General features: G+C 42.4%; 3 protein-coding genes across 3 annotated transcripts in view; 2 read left to right on the plus strand and 1 right to left on the minus strand.

Annotated features, from left to right (window-relative positions):
- The window catches only part of npnta (nephronectin a), a 491,735-nt gene that overhangs the window by 317,260 nt on the left and 152,265 nt on the right, over window positions 1-22,210 (plus strand). The window lies entirely within an intron of this gene.
- The window catches only part of dkk2 (dickkopf WNT signaling pathway inhibitor 2), a 413,162-nt gene that overhangs the window by 28,549 nt on the left and 362,403 nt on the right, over window positions 1-22,210 (minus strand). The window lies entirely within an intron of this gene.
- gstcd (glutathione S-transferase, C-terminal domain containing) overlaps window positions 1-22,210 on the plus strand; it is a 70,392-nt gene that overhangs the window by 8,005 nt on the left and 40,177 nt on the right. Inside the window, exon 5 of the mRNA XM_084076890.1 lies at window positions 2,905-2,998. Within this exon, the coding sequence (XP_083933016.1) occupies window positions 2,905-2,998 (94 nt within the window). The remainder of the gene's footprint in view (window positions 1-2,904; window positions 2,999-22,210) is intronic.

A 22,210-nucleotide genomic window follows, 5' to 3' on the forward strand; every position in this document is an offset into this window, starting at 1 on the left:
AGAGTGGAGACAGGGCCCAGTGCTAGCATAACTCCTCATGCACAACACTATACAGCTCCTGTAGGAGGCATTGGATGGCCAAGCAGACACACACACACACACACACACACACACACACTCACACACACACACACACACACACACACACACACACACACACACGCCACATACAGAGTAGACTCACTGATCATATGAACATCCTACTGAGCCAATTGTACTAAATTCTTCAGTGTACAGTGCAAGTCCTATACACACGAGCACAGTGTGGCACGCACACACAGTCATAAACACAGAGAGTGTTGGACACCAAATGTTGTCCCTGGAACTGTTTAGGGACTTGGTCCTCCAATAGGCGATAAACAGGCCCAGCTGTTCAGAGAGTGTCCTGTCAGCTGGCGCTCTCAGTTCTCAACAACGCTCAGCGAAGATAAATGTGAGATTTCCTTTTGGCCAGCCGTCCATCCTGATCTCATATCTAATGTCAGGAAAGAAAGGGGGGGGGGGCGGTGGTTAGAGCAGGACAAGGGCGATCGTAAGTGTGGCACATTCACAAGGTCAGAGAGGCACACACAAATGAAAGTTTGCGTGCCAGGCGCTTTCAGAACACAAATCGATACGTGTTCCATCTACAAATGTACGCTCAGGCACATACACAAAGGCTGCCGTTCTTACTAGCCAGAGGGATTATAGGGCTGGCTGTTTGTCGCCACCATCATGTCTGCAGTGCAGCTGTTGCTGTGCGTGCGTGCGTGCGTGTGTGCATGCGTGCGGACATGCATATTTCCGTTTGCACACACATTGGTGTGTCTGCGTATGTGCGGTTTCCCTGCCGTGTATTTGTGTTTGAAGTGTGTCCATGTGAATAATGATGCCATCACATGTGCAATTGTGCACAAGTGTTGTCTGCTTCTCTGTGTGTCTCTGTGTCCTATCTGTGAGACTGTGTGTGTGTGTGTGTGTGTGTGTGTGCAAGCAATAATGTATTTATGCATAATGTGCATATCTCTGTCCCTCAACTAGCATGTTTCTGTGTGCCTGTCTGTCATGCATTCTCAAATGTCGTGTGTGTGTGTGTGTGTGTGTGTGTGTGTGTGTGTGTGTGTGTGTGTGTGTGTGTGTGTGTGTGTGTGTGTGTGTGTGTGTGTGTGTGTGTGTGTGTGTGTGTGTGTGTGTGTGTGTGTGTGTGTGTGTGTGTGTGTGTTTGTGTGCACATGCACATCTCCACATATGCATGTCGTGCAGCATATCTCTGGATTCTCCACACATGCACATGCGTGTCCCATGTGCGCCACTCAGTCTGTCGGCCTACATGTGTGTCTGTCTGAGTATGTGAGGACAACGCCAGGACTAATAGACAGACAGAATGCTGGACTCCAGCAGTAGTGACATGCCATCATTCACTAGTGCTAACTGGAAGCCCCAGTCTCACCTCTCACTCGCAGTCCTGTTCTGATGGCCCGTCAAGCACTAATTATTGATATTTTGTCATACCATATGACTGTACAACAAAGTATAAATATGCTTTTATTCTCACTCACTTTCTCCTTATTTTTGTCTGTCTGTGTGTCTGTCTCTCTCTCTCCTTTGCCTCCTTGCTTCATGTAACACACACACACACACACACTCTGAAGCCTGCCAGTCAAAATGCCTGACCGTCAGATGTTGCTGCCGGGTCTGTCCTGGTGTAACAGTGTGACGATGAGTCAATCCACCATACATCTCTGTCTGTTTTTCTCTGTCTTTCTTCCTCTGTTTCTCTTTGTCTCTCTTTTTCTCACTCATTTACTCTCTCAACGATGCATGAAAGTAAAACACTCTGCCCAAAATACATCGCTGTTTGCACTATGCCAATTCAAATAGACAAGCGTTTATTTTCTCTTAAGTACTTACACTGTTGTAAGCACAAGTTCAGGCAAGAGGGATTAGTGACTATTCTGTATTCATAATTACTATAGAACCAGTCTGCAAGTTGATTTTGTGAGGCCATACATCAAAAATGATGTGTTAATGCCATGGTAGCATTATTTATGTTATCAATCAATAACGCAATGATGATTGATTGCACTTTGAGCCTTTCACACGGGCAGTGGTGTGCTCAGTAGCCCATTTCATCATCCTCTCAGAATGAGAAAAAGACGACGGCCATATCGCACAGAAAAAGACGATGGCCATATCGCACAATCTTTGCACAACTCTTCAATATAGAAATACTGTATTTAGTTTGGATGACTTTCTGGACTGCAAAGTTTTGTTCCCCATATCACCATCAGGCATAACATATTGTGATTAATAATCTGGATTGCAACAACAACAATTATTATCACTTTACTTTACTTTATTTTGTTTATTTAGACGGGACACTGCATATTAATGAACAATATATATCAATGTAATGTAAATACACCAGATTTAGCAATGATGCTAATTTACATCCGCAGTCTCACGTCCCACAGTCGTCTGGCACAGCCCTGCGTGAAATTACGGGCATTACTCTCTCTACTTCATTTTCACCTCTCCTCCGGTGATGCAGGACATGGAGAGGAAACATTTGCTCTCTAGAGAGTTAGAGTAATAAGGAATGCAGTAGAAGTGGTTTGTCCTCGGGTGTAGTTTCAGATCATGGTGGAGTGAAGTAAGAACAGGCCCCATTGGTTCTATCCTCTAAATCGCTTCATTAGCACTCTCTGGAGTCCCCCCAGCATCTAAGAGCACCGTGGAGGAGTTTCTATGGTAACCTGCATGTGTCTGTGTGCGTGCGTGGGGGTTACATGTGTATGTGGATATGCATGTAGCTGTGTGTGTGTGTGTGTGTGTGTGTGTGCATGCGTGTTGGCGCACACTGTGTATCTCTGTGCTCATTTGTGCAGGTATTAATAGGTGTATTTGTGTGTGTTCATCCATCAGGATCATGGCATTGAGGCAGTGTTCTCCCCTCACCCCAACCCTGACTGGACCCTTGCATGGAATGACCTGCCTGCAGCTGTCAACCCCACTGAAGGTAAGGACACGTGCCGCTGCTTAAACTTCGTTCTTTCGTTTGTTTGTTTATTTTCTCGCTTGTTCTTTAGTTCTTTCTTTCTTTCATTCTTTTGTTCATGACAATGAACAGACATGTGACACTAGAGTTCATCATAGCAGATGTTAGAACATGTGGTTAATTGCCCAAGACTTAAAATAGCAATCTGTTTGCACTGTTGCTAAACAAAGCAATTTCAATAATTGGTCTAAAGTTCAAAGCATCACAATAGAGATGTGTTAGCCTACTTAATTTCTTGACATGTCAGGTTAAATTAAAATGAGTACAGAATGTGGTCTTCAACAATGAACATAATCCAGAGTGCAGGGTCAACTGATTGAAGCTCAACTCATGGCTACAGTGCTGTTAGCTCAGCTAGAACAGAGCTTTGCTTATTATAGAATTATCTGATATCAAGATTAATTTGCTTATATTTGAGGGCAGGGAGATATTTTATATAGAATGAATCAAGAGTTATTGTTTTTGTCCTTTTCAAAACTGATGGTTTAGATGTGTTTGCTGTTGTGTCTTTAGTTTTATTTCTTGTAATACCCTGGTGTGCTCTGTGTTTTCATGAATAGATGAATAGTAAATAAAGGATTGGTTTATGGTAAAAAACAAAACGAAAAAGCTCTCTTTGCCCTCCTTCTTCCCCTCCATCTATCTCTCCATCGCTGGTCCAAAGTCATAGTGAATCTCAGTGATATACCATGGGGGAGGATCATGGCATGTGTATAAATATTTGCATAAAACGGGCCAGGCCACTATAACTTGGTGATTTTCATTGACAAGTTGTGCCCCCGAGATAGATGTCAGCCCACTGACAGATAGATGATCCCACCCATCCCTTAAGCCATGCATTTTTCCTGTGACTGCCTCGAAGGAATTTTAAAATGCTTGACACACACACAAACGCACACAAAACAAACACCCTAATCAGACACACACGCACATGTGTTGGACATGTAAACACACACACACGCACGCGCACACCTGCCTTGACAGTGTGGTCAAGTGCATATTAGAGGAAATCTCGGCAACCACACACACAAACGCCACACACAGAGGCACACACCCTCTGTATGTTGTGGCAACATACGCCTGAAGCAGAGGCTACACCACACACACACACACACACACACACACACACACACACACACACACACACACACACACACACACACACACACACACACACACACACACACACACACACACACACACACACACACACACACACACACACACACCATGGTGGTGTGCTTGCTTCAGTGGAGGCTTGTTGCAGTAAAACCATATGCTGTTGTTGACAGTAGTCCCAGGTGCCCTACACCTCTCTCTCTCTCTCTCTCTCTCTTCCTCTCTCTCTTTCTCTCTCTCTCTGACTCCCTCGTCCTCTCATTATCTTTCTGTCTTACTTTGTCTCTCTTACAGTCTCTTTGCTTTCTTGTAGCCCTGCTCATTTTATCTCTGTCTCTCTTTCTCTCGGTTTTTCTCTTTCATGTGGAAGCTTCTGGTAAACACTGTTGTTATTATTATAACAGAGGTATGGCTGTGGAGATAGCTGAATAGAAACACACACACACACACACACACACACACACACACACACACACACACACACACACACACACACACACACACACACACACACACACACACACACACACACACACACACACACACACACACACACACATCTGTGTGATTCTGCAACCATCTGCCCCTCATCACAGTCTGTCAGTGTTTGAAAGAAAACAGTAATGCTTCCTGCTTTTGTCAATTCTTCCTAATGTGGAATATTGTGACAGGCAAAAATGAGCTCCCATGCTGCATCCTCTCACCAGCAAGCTGAGAGGTGTCATTTAGAATCCGTCTAATGGTTGCACTGCTGGTTGTGTGTGTGTGTGTGTGTGTGTGTGTGTGTGTGTGTGTGTGTGTGTGTGTGTGTGTGTGTGTGTGTGTGTGTGTGTGTGTGTGTGTGTGTGTGTGTGTGTGTGTGTGTGTGTGTGTGTGTGTGTGTGTTATAATTCACATAGGCAGGCACAGATCTGCTGTGGGGGTTCGGGCGTGGCATGTGACCTACTCTATGATGTGTGATGTCATGCCCTCTCTCTGCCCACTATGCTGTCTCTGAAGAGGCAGACGCCTTAAATTAGGGTAGCTCAATTAACCAAAAATGTATGGAAACATTTAGAACCTTTAACCAACTTAAATGCTCAAGTAGGTTAATCAATTAATAGAGAAGAAGTTTGAAAAAAATACGGTATATCTATTTTTTTCTTTTATGTCAACGAATTAGTCTGATTAACCACTTAACCCCATATTATACTTTGTTGTAAAATGGTGGCGTACAAAAATAGCGAAAATAGCCAATATACAAGCGACTATTCTGCTAGTTTCACCAAAAAAAAACTGATTAATTAATCACGATTCATTTCATTAATTGTAATGAAGCAAAATAAATAATTGTGATATTGATTTGAAGTCATTGTTTTTTTGGCAATTTTTGGCAAGTCCTTTCTAAGTTTATAGCGTGTGTCTGTTCTGCCGCTTTCTGTGTGGTCGGTGTGTGTGTGTGTCTAAGCTAAGTGGCTAGAGATCCAATAGGCTGCGGGGACCATGACAACAGTACCCATGAGCCGACCGTATCCGTGACAACAGATCCCATAGCTCAAACACCGAATCTCCGGTGTTTACACAAAACGTTAATAAACAGCTTACATGTTTTGGAAAGTGAAAAATGGGCTTGCTCACTGTCTTCATGTGGTAATGCATGGTCAATGGCCGTGTGCAACTTCAGATCAATTGCTCAACCCAAAAATTAGGATTAGACGGACAGAGGTTTCCTCAATTTATAGTAGGATCCAAGGAATGGAATAGGTCTGGTCTACCTATATTTGTGTGTGAAAATGTTCAATCCTCAAAAACAAAACATTTGAGCAAAGTCTCAGCCCAGTCTGTCCTTAATTGTCTTCCAGTATGAAAAGTTCTTAAACAGACACACACAGAACCTCTTCCAGATGACTCGCCTCCTCTGAGCCACAATGAACATCACAATGAACGGCAATCAGGAGATGGCCAGTCCGATAAGGGTGTGTGTGTGTGTGTGTGTGTGTGTGTGTGCGTCCGTGTGTGTGTGTTTGTGTCAGAGAGAGAGAGAGAGAGAAGGCACAGTGGCAGTAAATTAAAAATGCCTCTGTCTGCCCCATAAACCACTGGAAAAATAAAAAGAGGAACGCATACAGTACAAAATCCCCACTTTTGCAGTTATTTTCCTCTCTTTCGTCTCTGTTCCATTGCCTGGAACGTGTTTTCTGCCGTTGTCGTCTGTTGCTGTTGGTAGTCAAGGCTGCCAGTTCCCACCTGATGTTGTGTGGGAGTCCTGACTGCTCCAGACCGTATTGAATAACCTCTAGCTTGCATAATGTAAGTTATGCATCTTAGACTTAAGTCTCAGATGTACCGGTTATCATTAGGTGAGAAAGCTTTTGTATCCTGTGAACCTCTGGACACAGGCCTTTCCCCTCGGGCTCAACCTTCTTCCAGGAGGTCTATGAATTGAATTTCACAGATCATTAAAGATCAGTTTAAATTTGTGGCCTACAAATATGTACAGATGTCCATTGTAGGCAAAAAACTGAATGACTGTAGCTGCTTTCTGGAAGAAGCTGCGCAGAAAGATGTGTTCAGCCAGCAGTTGGTCTCTGTGTCAAACACTATGATGTTGTTTGCAGTGGTCCTTGTACTTGTCCCCATGGCCCCCAAATACAAACATATTTGTCCCCGATGACGGTGGCAGAGTGACATGATGAAACAGGTGCCTCTTGTGTTAAAGACCTGACCATTGTGGTGGTGTCCAACTTATAGATGTCATTACTCATTAGTGTTTCCTGTAGGGCTGCAACTATCGATTATTTTCTTAGCGATTATTCTATCGCTAACTTTTTCAATTAATCAAATGATGAAAAATAGCAGATCAACAAGCTGTCAAAAATGTTGCCTTGAATCCTGATGCAACTCCCCACAAAATGTCCACAGCTTTATTTCCCTTGTAGCTTCCTTGTGTCCTGACGGCTGCAACCGACAACTGACACAAGGTAGCCCTGGGTCGCCAACCCGGCCTGGCAGAGACCTGTGCTCAGAGGAGCACACTTTTCTAGTTCCCTTTCATCTAGCCTCTGACATTTGTTGAGAGGTAAAGTGAGAAAGAGCGCATTTGCCTTTGCCGGTCCATGTAGTTGGAGGGGGTGTGTAAATGCGTAACATTTTTGTGTACATTTCAACCTATATTAGTCAGTCAGTACACGTTTTAAAGCAATCTATAAACTATTACATCTGTTATTTCCATATACTGTATGTGTGTTAATGTGTGTTTGGTATTCTTCCAAAACCATCTCCTGAACAACTAAATATTAATGAAATAATACAATGTAGGCAGTGATGTTCCTAGTGTATGAACTGTGGAGAGGAACCAAACTTTAGTCATTTCACTTTAGCTGGCACTCTCCATGATAAACAGTGCAGTTGATATCTCCACATGCAGTGTTGGGTCGGTAGGTAGATAGCTGCTGTGTTTCAGTGCTACAGTAATTAAGGAGGAGAGGAGACAAGAGGGAGCCAATTTGTCCTGAACCCGAGTGTGTGGGCTGTGCCATCTGTCTGTGTACACACACACTCACACACAAGCACACGCACGCACACACACACACACACACACACACACACACACACACACACACACACACACACACACACACACACACACACACACACACACACACACACACACACACACAGACACAGACACTTCTCCTGTATTAGATGTTTGTGTTTTCACAATAATTACATTACTTTGCTGACTTACTTTATGCCTCCGCACTGGCAAAACACACGAGTGACAAACACATATAAGCACGTACACAGAAAGTAGCAGCACAAACCACTCACATACTGTAGCTGTACGTACTTAAATTTTGCACACCCACAAACACAAGCATAAACATACACACACTGATGAAAAATTGCAGTATACTCAGTTCTCTTATATACGTTTTTTTGTGTTTTCACGATAATTACATTATACCTCGCTGACTTACCTTTATGCCTACGCACTGGCAAAACACAGAAGTGACGAACACATATAAATCCGTACACAGAAAGTAGCATCACAAACCACTCACATACTTTACCTGTACGTACTTACATTTAGTCTAAACCAGATACTGTACACACACATGCACGCAAGCGCACAATTCTCCCTATAAAAGCTGTATATTTCAATTGATATATGGTTTTACCCCCAACTGCCCTCTGATTTCATTAGCATACGATGTTAACAAGCTCCCTACGCACTCGGGGGCAAACAAGGGGTCTGTGCACAACACATAGGAACAAAGAGTCTCCTGTTCATGCTGTCTGTTTTTACTCAACCTGTAGAAAGGGTTGCTTGCACTAATTGGAGCAGGGACTGTCTGCAGCCAGGTAAGCAGCCAGGTGAAGACTGGATCTATTGTATAGAGAACACGCTCACTGCATGTCTGTCTAGCTTAATATGATATAATAGGGGGGTGGAGGGTACACGCCATGGATGGGTGCATGTGACAATGGGGGAGAGACTTGAGGCAGGCGGAGGAGACAGAATGAGAAAAGACGAGAGACAATTGGGAAAACATAAAAGATGGGAAAAGAGACATGGAGCTTCTGGGAGAACGAGAAAGGAGGTTAAGTGTGTGTATGTGTGACTGTGTGTGTGTGGGGGGGGGGGGGGGTGGGGTGTGGAGGGAACCACATAGTTGTCATACTTGAATCATGTTGCCATTAGGTGCTCCAGGCCTTGTTTTGGTACAAGGGGATGAGATGAGTTTCCCTGTCTTTGTCTAAGGTTACCAGAGGATGACAGAAGCTGAAACACCAGCGTGAAAACACAGGCCCCATTTGTCTCTGCTTGTCTGTCTCTGTCTCGTTACATCTTTGGCTATTGTACAGACGAGATTGAGATTTCACACTCAAATTTCCAACTTGGCTGGCGTGAAATAATTTGATTTAGAATGGTGGGAAAATATTTCTTTGTAAGCTACTGTACTGGTCTTCCTTCCTTCCAAGATCAGAACTTGATTTTTGCAAGTAACTTGCAAGCCATGCAATATGTAAGATAATACAACGAGGAAAATAAATGAACACATAGCCTACAAAATGTCCTTGTGTTCATCATTCATGATCAAATACCCATATTTCTGTTATCTCTGTTGTCTATATTAGGCCCAAACTGCAATCTGCATGAAAATGGGCTGTTACTGTTACAAAAACATTTTCACTCTAATTGCTGGCAAAAACTTTAGCAATTAGGACTACCATCTAAAACTACAATTTAAATGTTAGTTGATGAAAAATACAAAATGAAGTATAAACAATGTCAGTGGACAGGAGCTACACTTTGTTCATGTTGTGATGTTACATCCATGTAAGTGCCATGTATCAGTTGGATTTCCCTTATGTACAGTACATACACTGTACTATTGTGGAATACCAAGACCAAGTGTTAATTAGAAAAGTGTGCTCCTCGGAGCACAGGTCTCCGCCAGGCCGGGTTGCCTACCCAGGGCCCACAAACTTCAAGTGGTCATAGCCACTTGAAATGGGATCTGAAAAATTGGACATGCACATCTTGATCACATGACCCCAGAGATAATGTGTGCCGATTTGTTTTGAACTAAATCTGTTGGACTAGTAGCAAAAAGTGTGTTTTGAAGAAAACGCACTATGGCAGAAAATGTAATCTGGCACAAAAAGATGCTGATTGTACGACCTACGGTTCAAAAGTTATCGGCCAACACATGAAGTGGGTTGTTGTAGCGCCACCATGACATGAGGAGATTTGAAAAAAATGGGATGGAGGTTCTTCCTTGGCTTAGTGGGAATGTGTGGGAATGTTTCCCAGCAATCAGTTGCTGCATTCATGATGTGTGCCATTTTGTGCAAAACGGCCACCCCCACAAACATTGGGAGCTAATCATAGCCAATCAGAATGGAATATGACTAGAGAGATAATACATACCAATTTGTGTGAGGTTTGGACAAAATCTGTAGGAGTAGTAACAAGAAATGTGTTAGTCAAAAATCTGTGACATGGTCCTATAACTGGCTGATTTGAAAATAAATCTTTCCTTGGCTTACTGGGAGCGTGTGTGCAAAGTTTCTCACCGATCGGTCCAGCAGTGCTTGTAGCATGTTGTGCAAAACAGGCCCCTCCAGCAAACTTTGAAAGCCAATGTGACATGACTACAGAGATAGATTTGGGTGAGGTTTGGATAAAATCGATAGGAGTAGTAGCAAAAACTATGTTTGCTAAGAAAACGAAACATGGCGGAAAACTTGTCTGTCCGGTGGAAATGGCTGTGGCTTTTTTGGGGAGTTGGGAATGTTCCAAGGAATCCACAGGGAAAAGAATTTTGATTGTACGACCTACAGTTCAAGAGTTATAGGACATATAACTAAAAACTACAGTAATACATAAAAATTCAACAACACAATACAGTATACTATCCACATCTGCCCCTCTATTTTTTCCAGGCTCAAGCAGGTCTCTGCCTAACAAATATGAGACACCATTAGCACATGTTTTGTGTAGCCATGTTTGCTGGCTAAGCTGAGACATAACAGCCCCTCTACTCAACAAAAACATCCTCCGTGTTGTTGGTGAGCGCCAACACAGAGAGTTTAGCCAGACCGCGACTGTCACAACCCACGCTTTTCAGCTGGCTGATGGCTGACTGCACAAGGGAGCGATGTTTAACATCTTGTCATATGTTGCCCAACAAAACACCCCCGTGATGCTCAACTTAACTTTGATTCAAACCTTTATTCCACTAGTGTAATAGTTACATATTCCAAAGTGGCTGTAACACTGCCTGTGCATCATGTTCAATGTGTCCCTGTCAGCTCTCTAAACTGTCTTTCTCATTTAAGACTAAATAACAGCTGGAATGAACTGCCCAGCCCAATATCTTAAACAACTAAAATCTCTGCTCATATTGCCAAGCCATTGTAGAAGATCTGCCAAGCCATTGTAGAAGATCTGCTTTCTGCAGCATGTTTGCTGAAGTACTGTTTCTCTTTTGCTGCACCTCCAAGGTATATTGTTTGTAAAGGTTTGTCTCTCTTTTCAATTGTCAGATGTAGCAAGGAATATCTGCAGTATGAAGACATGTAATAGTTGTTGAATAAATGTAATAAGTGGGCCTGTACCATATAACACAGACAAACATTTTAGTAAATCTCTGGGTATAGATTGAGCATTGGTGTAGGCGTCTTTGTAAAATGCTTCAAAGACAGATTAGCAGTCCAAGAACAAAGATCAAATTGCTTAGCCAGGTGGGTGGACATTGGATGTGAGCTTCCCAGGATTACTTTTTTTAGCGGTGCCAGCCGCTCTACATTTGACCGTGTGTATGTATGTCCGTCCGTACGTATGTTTGCGGACGGCTAAGATGCAACACATGCGCCACTTCAAGACATGCACACACACACACACACACACACACACACACACACACACACACACACACACACACACACACACACACACACACACACACACACACACACACACACACACACACACACACACACAGTGAACTGGAAACCGCAAGGTTCACAGTACGATCCCGGGCGGGGGCGCTCCCCCAGAGTTAGTGTCGAAGTGTCCTTGAGCAAGACGCTGAACCCCTAATTGCTCCCGATGAGCAGGTTGGTGCCTTGCATGGTTTCCTTCGCCATCGGTGACGTGTGTGACTGTGTGTGTGAATGGGTGAATGGCACAATCAATGTAAAGCACTTTGGATAAAAGCGCTATATAAATGCACCATTTACCATTTTATTCAAAGTCCCAATTTATTAACTTTAATTGTTTTTTTAGTTTTTCTTAAACAAGATATTGTTGTGGTTGGTGGATGCTTGTGGGAAACTGCTTGATTACCCTCAAATGGGGTTTTGCTCACCGTCTTACATAGATAATGCTGGCAATGTATTTGTCCTAGAATATTCTTTGATGTTTAAACGCATGGACTTGATTCAGCCCTTATTTCTTAATCAGTGGGATGAGACACTAAATGGGTCACATGTCGCTGGTGATTTCTGGTTGCGAACGCAGCGGAAGGAGGCCGCGCAAGTGGAGCCTGCTATGAAACCGTGCTGTCTGTGTGTGTGCAGTATGTGTGCAGCCGCGCCCCCATGTGACTCACGCTCTCATTGGCTGCCCCCATGTGACTCACGCTCTCATTGGCTGCCCCCATGTGACTCACGCTCTCATTGCCTGCATGCACTACAGTGTGGCTGAAATTCGCCTGTGCCCCTGGGTGACTAATTACACTCCTCTGAGAAAAATAGAGCAGCTACAGTCAAAAATAACACATCTACAAGCATCTACACGAGTTCATCTATTGGGATATCTAAGTATTCCATGTCATTTGTGCATATTTCAGGCCGGATGGCAAGTTGAAAACGCCTTAGTTTGAGAACAGTTTGCCCCAAAAAGAAAACAACTGTACCACCCACTTCTTTACAATTGCTCATTCCTTTCTATTCTTCTTATTGTTATTTTCCAGCTGCGTTCGCTTCCCGCGTTCGTGCGTCTTACTTGTGATACACTACTACTGTATGTCTCTGAAATTTTTATTCAGTTAAATTCAAGGACCCTTGTCCCCAAGGTGAAAGACTTGAGGCCAATTTACTTTGCACTAGGGATGGGCAATATTATCGATATGGCGATATATCGCGATATTTTATTTCCCGATGTATTGCGATACTCAGGCCGTTTTTTTTTTGATACAGGCTTTATGAAAAAACATTCAAAGAACCTATCACTGATCTGCAGCTACTCAGTCAGGGGTATATATAAACTGAATGATTTAATGTCCTTGAGCTCCATATATCGCAATATATCGCAATATGTATCATATCGCAATATGTATCATATCGCAATATGTATCATATCGCAATATATCACAATGTATCGCAATATATCACAATGTATCGCAATATGTATCGTATCGCAATATATCGTGATATAATCGTATCGTGACCCAAGTATCGTGATACGTATCGTATCATGAGGTTCTTGCCAATACCCATCCCTACTTTGCACGACAAGTGTCGACCGACACGCAAGGAATCTGTCGTGGAGGACTTCGATGGTGTCGCATATCTCAGGAACAGTGAAAGGTTGCAGACGCCTTCATAAAATGTCACATACTCTGATTGGTCGGAAAGATGCTCAAGACCACATCCTCTTCCTTGTTTACATTTTGTGAGTCACAGACAGTATGAATGTTCAGAACATTGTGAGACCTATCGGTCCAAACTTGTTGCTCAATGCATACATTGGCCTTTAATTTGTGCCTTTGAAGACCCAGGCAGACAGTGTTTTAAGAAGTGCTGTATAAAAACTAGGCACAGTCACAGACTAATGATGATGTTATAAATATAGGGGTGGCCATAGCTGAATGGTTAGTGAGCCCGCCTAGGGAGCCAGAGGCCCTGGTTGCCCCAGGTTCGATTCCAGGCCATGTCAGCATATGTGTCGATGAAATGAAATTTGTCCCTGAGCAAGACTCTTAACCCCTAATTGCTCAAAGGTTCTCATTGGAAACAAGACCGCAAGGACTTTCATGAACGACCTGTTAAAAGGAAATATCCTTATCCTTATAGCCTATATATAGCTAAGCCTTATAAACCAGCCGTCCGTTGGATAAGCTCAGGCAATGATGAATGTTGGCCTCTGTGATAGTTTGTTAATCACATGCCCATAGCCTTATTTATTCACAAAGAAAAAATAATAGGGTTTGATCAACAATTTATGTTAATAGATTAACCATTACAACTGGGACCACTTCCAGAGAATTAAATTATATATACTGTATAGTCCTGCTGGGATTTTCCAACAGTGTATGGAGGGAGTTGGCTCAAAATATGGAAGTTGTAGCTGGTGTGCTGTGTTGACTTGGTACACAGCCATAAAATAGAACCATCAAAGGTAGCCGTTCTTTCACTCTGCTTTGGTTCCTCTTTTCCTGAATAAACTCCAGTGTCAGAAAACCATCCACAGCAAGCAAGTATGCAGTAGAGTTTCATTCATGTTTGACATGGTGATTTCCCTAAGTAGTAAGGTCACTCATCTTTCGCTGCGCTCATTGGTCACTTGCCATGATATCCTTAGGGAAGATACTGTATATGGTGTTCTCTTGTGCTGATTTGTCAGCTGCTGTGTAACTGACCAATCAGCGCAAGTGTATCACCCTCTCTGCCCTTTTATCACTTCCCTCACCCAGGGCAAATAAAGGCTAGGTATGTGATAAGTGCACTTGTAAATGCAAGTACAACAGACAGATTAATTCAAGTAATCTGGCTGCATTACGACTGTGTTGACATTTTCCATATGGCTGCTGTGTTAACTCCTGCAACACAGGCGTCCGTAGCTGAGTGGGTATTGGGAGGTTGCCGGTTTACCCAGTCTATGTGTTAAAGTGTACCTGAGCAAGACACATAACCCCTAACTGCTCCCCAGGCGTCACATTAATGGCATCCACTGCTCTTAATAGTTAGGATGGGTAAAATACAGAGGAAACATTCTACGTATATGCAAATATACTGTGGCAAATACCCCAACAACAGCTAAAGGAGATTATTATTATTATTATTACCATCATCATTATTATATTTTTGTATTTTTTTTCCCTCCTGTTTTTATTCACATGTACTGTATGCATAATACCATGAAGGACAATTTTCTGCCTATACACATGTTGATAACCATTGTATAAAGACCATAATACATAACGCCCTTGAGGATGTTCTGCACTGTGATTATGGGTACTTTAGTGCTGCTATTCCTGTCTGCTAGAGAGGTCCATCACTGAACTGTGCTAGAGAGATATAGAGTACAACAGGTCACATTTCTAAGGGCCTGGCTGGAAGTGGTAGTCTAGACGCAATTCTCTAACGTATGTGTGAGTGGGTGTGTATGTAAAATCCTGAAGGTCCATTTGGTTACATTTGTACACTTTCTGGGTTACAAATGATTAAATGATCACTGAAAATTTTACTGTGTTGAAGTTCAGCAGAAGTACAGCCGAAGCAACAGAATAAAAGTTATTGAATGAACTCTTGAGTTCATCTGGGTGCTTCTTGCGTGTGGGTGTTTGTTGTGAGTTCTACCTGAGTGACAAGGGAAAAGGGCAAAGGCAAGACAGAACGAGAGAAAAAAACAAAAGAGAAGGGGGGACAGGTAGCGAGGGGAGCTCTCGTCTGTCTACGGTATGTGGCAGATGGCTGCAGAAAGGTGTTCACCCACTCATGACTCCCGTCACACAGGTTGGAGGTGATTAGATGGGAGGGTCAGGGGCTACGTCAGGATAGGTGAATTTAGGGCAGGAGAGGAGTTGTTTGTTTTTCCCTTGCACACTAATGCGTTCTGCTGTCTGTCTGCTCTTTCTCTCTCTTTCTCTCTCACACACACACAAGATGTATGATTTCAAAATGTATAAGCTTGTAGATCTGTGTGTGTGTGTGTGTGTGTGTGTGTGTGTGTGTGTGTGTGTGTGTGTGTGTGTGTGTGTGTGTGTGTGTGTGTGTGTGTGTGTGTGTGTGTGTGTGTGTGTGTGTGTGTGTGTGTGTGTGTGTGTGTGTGTGTGTGTGTGTGTGTGTGTGTGTGTGTGTGTGTGTGTGTGTGCCATTGCTGAGGTGAAAAAACCCATAGGAAATGAAGCTGCAATGCAACAAGATGATAAAAAATAACACAGTTTATTATCCACAGAAACTCTGCTATCCGAAATGGATCAGAGCTTTATTGATCACTAAGGGCAAATGTGTCCTTTGCCGTTGCATCTTCTTAAGATTTGAAATTGTATTCGTATGGTGTTCATGTGATCAATAATTTATATTATTGCTATTAGAGTTTCACAACATAACTGCATAACCACTGAATGCTTCAAGTAAAAAAAAAGTGGGTTACTTTGAATTTGCCTCATGTCTAGTAAGCCCAGTTACATTACAGTCATTTAGCAGACACTTTTATCCAAAGCTACTTACAATAAGTGCATTCAACATAGGTAGGGAACGAAACTACTAATCAAGTGCATTCTCTTCTAAAACAAGCAACTAAGAGTACCTAGCGTAAGTATACCTAGCGCTAAGGTAAAAGTGCAATATATCAGCTACCTACTTTCTTAAACAGATGAGACAAAATGCTAAATCAAATGAGCAAGAGCTAAAACAAATAAGTGTATTGATTAAACAAGATCCAATAAAACAATAAAACAAGAGCTCGTACAACTAGTTAACAACAAGTAGGCAAGGCGAAGAGGAAGGGTAGTGTTTCTTGAAGAGGTGGGTTTTCAGCCTGCGGCGAAAGATGGGCAATGACTCTGCTGTCCTGACATCAGTGGGGAGTTCATTCCACCACTTTGGGGCCAGAACAGAAAAAAGCTTTGACCGTGTACATCGGCCAGAAGGACCACTGAGTGACGAGGCAACCAGTCGCCCCGAGGCGGCAGACCGAAGTAGTCGGGCAGGGGTGTAAGCATCGACCATAGCCCGGAGGTAAGAAGGAGCTGTTCCTTTCACTGCCCTATAGGCTAGCAGCAGGGTTTTAAACTGGATGCGAGCCGCTACGGGGAGCCAGTGTAGAGAACGGAGAAGGATAGTTATGTGGGAGAACTTGAGGCGGTTGAACACCAGACGAGCCGCAGCTTTCTGAACAAGCTCCATAGGTCTGATGGCAGACGCCGGGGCACTAGCAAGGAGGGAGTAGTTGCAGTAGTTATGCAGTTATGCATCCTTACTTAGAAACAAGCAATAGTCGTAGGCGAACAGGCCTCTATTTTTATGTGACGTGTTGGGCACTGAAACATTTTGTTAGTGAGGTTCCTGTGATTGATTTTGCACAAATTATGTGGCATTCTAAGAACCTTACTGCATGTTTCCAGACACACATATGCATGTCACAAAGCACACTTGAGTTGTTGTGTGTACCAACAAACAAATGAAGCTAAGAAGAAGAATGATGAGTCAGACCATGCTTTTTTTGTGATTTATTGAGGTCATACTCCATTATGTTCCCTCAATATCCCAGGGACACAGAAAGCAGCAGCCAAGAAATGTTACCAGCAAATAAAAATGATCTCAGTCATTGTTAATTGAAGGGGAGCAGTCAAAGCAGTTTTTATTCATCAAGTGTTTAAAAAGATCACTATTTCCACTTGTCCAAGGAGACAGGCAGGTAAAGTCAGACTGTGAGAGGGGGGGTCAGGTTTTTTTGTTTTTCCAAGAAAAATATAATGTTGAGAATAGTAATACCCAAGGATCCTTATCGAGTAGGAATGCCTGTGGCATTTGAACTTTAATATAGCTGCACTAGCAGCATTACTGACAGGTATACAATTCTGTCCAAACTAAACTGCTCAGTAAGTAAAATCCCAACAAGTAAAATAAGTTTCACCTTCCTTCAACATAAGGAATCATATATAGCCTTATGTCACATAAGGATATATTCCCGACTGTTGTGTCATCTTTGTTCTTCAAAAATCAAATTCTAAAATGTTCTAAGATTGGAATCTAAGTGTTGAATAATTCACACCTGCCCAATCCATTTAAATTCTAACTCAGGTGAATAAGGCCAATAAAGCGTCTTGGCCCAATTTATTACTAGGACTAGGCGTTCTGCACTCCCAGTAACTGGCTGTTACAGAGGTCTACAGTAGGTTAAAAAGTATGTCAAGAGAGGGAGGTGAAATGTCCTTTTGCTGGAAGATGTAAGTGTTATTAACTGTGGAGAGTGGAACAGTCAGAGCATGTTTTATTAAAAAGAGCCGTCTATTTCTGGAACCGGGTCCTTTGGAAGTCTATTAAAGTCCATACTGTATGCAGACATGACTCTACTGTACGGTTATCCTTTTTCATTTGGTTGCAACAGTTGGTCTTGATGCACTATGTGCTGCCAGGAGGCTAGTGCATCCCTTCCTCCTGGGATTTGAGCACTGCAAGGCAAAGCCTAGTTCTCAAATCACTGCCCCTACCCTCCTCCCCTTCCTTTCCCCCTATTCAATTAATTGAACTCATTAGAACTCTTAAATGGGAGATTTAAAGATACAAAGTAAACATAGAACACAGCACAATAGGCTCCCAGCTTTGTTACTGCCAATTAGAGAGATAATTGGTACTTTATTTCTAGTATTGCAGTACAGACGCATCTAGACTCCCCAGAGGGGCGTCCGATGAGCTTCTGCTATTTCACAGCGGTGTTCTTAGAAGTGAACCCATATTTGAATGCGGAGCCGTTGGCTGCCTCAACATTGAGCCTCTTGCAAATGTCATATCAGGAATAATCATCTGTCGAAAGAATTTCTTTGTTTGCTTTACATTTTTTCTCCCAATGTGGTCATCATGATGCCAATTCCCGAATTCCCCACACACTTGTGTAGTCTTGTACCTCTCTACTCGTTGATCTTTAGACTGGTTGAAACCACATGATATTGAGACCACATGCCTCCTCCGACACACATGAATCGCCTGCAACTTCTTTTCACTTGCCAGTGAGGAGTTTCAGCGGTAGGACAGGTGACTTTGACCAGCCTATAGGAGTTGATGGTACTGCGGCAAAGATTCCCTCCCCACCTGACTTCCCTCCCACGAACACGGCCAGTTGCGTTCGTATCGATGGCCGCCCAAATTGGAGGCATTGTGTGTGGAGGAATCAAACCCCTAATCTCCACAGTGTTATCTTTTGTTGTGCTTGATAATTGCTGTTGTGGCGTCATGACAGTGGTGTCTGTGGAAAAGAAGAATAAGGGGGTGGAGGAGAGTGGAAACTAACATGAAGCTCAACCTGCTTTCAGTGATTTTTGGATTACACACGTCGTTCTCTTCTTCGATTCCACTCACCAGCCTCATGATTGCTTACTGATTAGCTTTTTCCATTCAGACAGGAGCAACATTTAAATCCCAAATCTGTTTTCCACTGCAGGCCTCTTGTTCTGTCATGAAGTCGAATTAAAGTCATTGAAGCAGTATGTGAGGAAATCTCTTATTTTGAAAGTTCGATGATGATGTTGAGAGTCTGTTACCGTGTAAATGAAAAATAACAAAAATACTTTGCACTTTGACAGTTCTGTCCATTGGCATCGTAAAGGCCTTCTAACCAAAATGTTCACAGGTTTGTTCTTTTGTTGAGCCAGGGTGCTGATGTCATCTCAAAGCATCACTTATTTATGTACGTGCACTTGTTTCTTTTTACCATAGATTTAAAATACTTTGTATGTATCTTGCCTGTGAAACCTGAAATTTCCACAGTGCTTTCCACAATACATCTGAAATACCTGTCCTTTTGCTGTGTACTCAAAGAAACCAATTAAATACTTGGGACAACAATGTTACAATTTTCAACATTGTTAACATTTGCATAGTCAAACATCGATCTGAATTTCTCTGTGCCATGGTAATTTTAGTCTTCAGTTGTCTGGTAAGTAGAGATGAGCACCATGGTGCTTTCCAAGCTGATTAGGAATGATTAGTACACATCTTCTCATAATTGCCTCCAGCAGAGCTATCAGTCAAGCAGAGTCTCAGAATAGCTAAATTATCCAAAGAATCACTTTCCCCATATCCTCCTAATAAGATATTAGATGTAGAGTCACCCCACTGCCAGATTTGTGTAACTTCGAATATCATTGACACATTGCTTATTTCCTCAGTATTTTTTCAGTAGTAGTAGACCGGGAAAGCCATTTTAGATTTATTTGGCTATTCAAAAATAGCAGATATACAAGCTTGTAGATCTGATATTTTAGAAGAATCGTGAACATTTGTACAAATCTTTGAATATATATATTTTTAAAGCGAACATTTTTAACTCAAATCTTTGCTTCTGGGGGTCCCTGGAACATATTTTGTTGGGGATTGGCGGCCAAAAACATATAATTTTGGGTGGTCCTTGACAAGAAAAAGTTTGAGCACCGCTTTAAAAAAATACATAATCAAAGATTTGCACACATTTTCACGATTTTTCCAAAATAGCAGATCTACAAGCTCTCACGAGTGCCGTGCTATGAGCTTGTATATCTGCTATTTTTGAATAGCCGAAGAAATCTAAAATGACAGATCTATGCGTTCCCGGAATTAATGGCTTAAGGAAGCTTTTGCATCTACACTAGTACTTCTCCGCTATGGCGTGTGTCAGTTCTCCTAACCACACTCAACCACACAGTGGAGCAGGTTGATGTCTTGCATTGTTTCCTCCCCGTCTGTGTGTGTGCGTGCATGCGTGCGGGCGGGTGTGAATGGATGAATGTGATAATACATTGTAAAGCGCTTTGGAGAATGGCACTATACAAACCATTTACCTGTCCATTTATTTATTTATTTTAACCTTTATTTATACAGGTAATCTCATCGTGACCTGAGGTCTCATTCTCAAGAGAGGCCTGTACACTACACGCACAGTCGCGCACACGCACGCACACGCACGCACACACGCACAGGCACACACACACACAAGCACACACACACTATATATACCGTACACACACACTATATACACACACTATGGCCCTCATTTATCAAGCTTGCTCAGACCATAAAATTGGAGTACGCTGAGATCACCGCAATTGTTGGCACTTATCAATCCATCGTGACTTTGACTTGAGAGTACGGCCTGTTCAAATCTCACGTCTGGACTCAGGTTGTGTAGGCTTAGGCTACACCAGTTTGTTCTGTCGTAGACATGCGGTGCAGCATTGTCTGGCAATCTGACAGACATTTAAACATTATGCAGCAGCCAATATTCACTTCAAATGATGTAACCGAACATCTTAAGTAGCTAAGTAAGTATCCCTAACATAAATGGGTAGTTGTAATTACGGGGTTAACAGGTGACATAATTACAAACATTTAAAAGCGAGGTATTAAAAACTATCTGTTAGGCTGGATGCTTAATCATTTACCCATTTAAAAAAATGCTTTAACAGTCATTCCGATTGCAGATCTGGCTCAGACCTAGGCTATACGATCTATCTATCTATCTAACTATACACACACTGTGTGTGTGTGTGTGTGTGTGTGTGTGTGTGTGTGTGTGTGTGTGTGTGTGTGTGTGTGTGTGTGTGTGTGTGTGTGTGTGTGTGTGTGTGTGTGTGTGTGTGTGTGTGTGTGTGTGTGTGTGTGTGTGTGTGTATATACACACACACACACACACGTTATACTGTGTATACACGTACATACATTTTTATTTCATACTGTAGTAGGCTACTAGACCGGTGCTCTAGTGCCCGTTGGGCACCGGCTTATTCTGCACTAATGCAAAGTCGGGAACAACTCTTACAAGTAAGAAATTCATGCCCCTTGTACCCGACCCGTCATGTCTGTGTCCCTTTTACGCCCATTTAGAGATCTTTGTATCTGTCTGTATGCCTATGTGCCTTTTATGCGCATGGGGGGGTTTTAGCATTTCTCAAGCTTTTGTCTGATTGTCCTGTGGAAAAAGCTCTTTATCAAACTCCTGCCTGTGTCCTTGTGATTGCGGCGTACCTTTCCATGTGGAATAATCTGATACAGTCTGTGATTGCAGTGACCACAATTTCTGTGCTTTGCTGACCCAGCATTCATCGTATAAGACTGAATGGCGGGAAGATCACATCTGCTGATGTGCTCAGCTGTCCACACAACCCTCAATATTGTCTTAAGCTTGAGTGTGTGTGTGTTCTTTCCCTCTCTTCCTGTAGTCCACAATCATCTCTTTGGCAGTGGTGGGAAAAGTACTCACATTTTTTACTTAAGTAAAAGTATCAATACTGCAATGTAGAAATGCTCTGTTACAAGTACAAGTCCGGAATTAAATATTGGTATCAAAATGTACTTAAAGCACCAAAAGTAGAAAGTACTCATTATGCAGAATGTCCCATTTCACAAGTTTTCAAATATATAAAATGTATAAAAGTATTTTGAAAATAGCAGATCTACAAGCTGACAATGAGTCGCATGTGAGCTTGTAGATCGGCTATTTTCAAATGGCCGAAATGTATATAGGGCTATATATAAGTGGTCAATGTAGGTTTTGTAATAATAATCAAAATCTACATAAAGTAACTAACGTTTTCAAATAATGTACTAAAGTAGTAGTAAGTAAAAGTACAATATTTGTACAAT

The sequence above is a fragment of the Gymnoscopelus microlampas genome (assembly GCF_963454915.1).
Source record: "Gymnoscopelus microlampas genome assembly, chromosome: 2".
Lineage (NCBI taxonomy): Eukaryota > Metazoa > Chordata > Actinopteri > Myctophiformes > Myctophidae > Gymnoscopelus > Gymnoscopelus microlampas.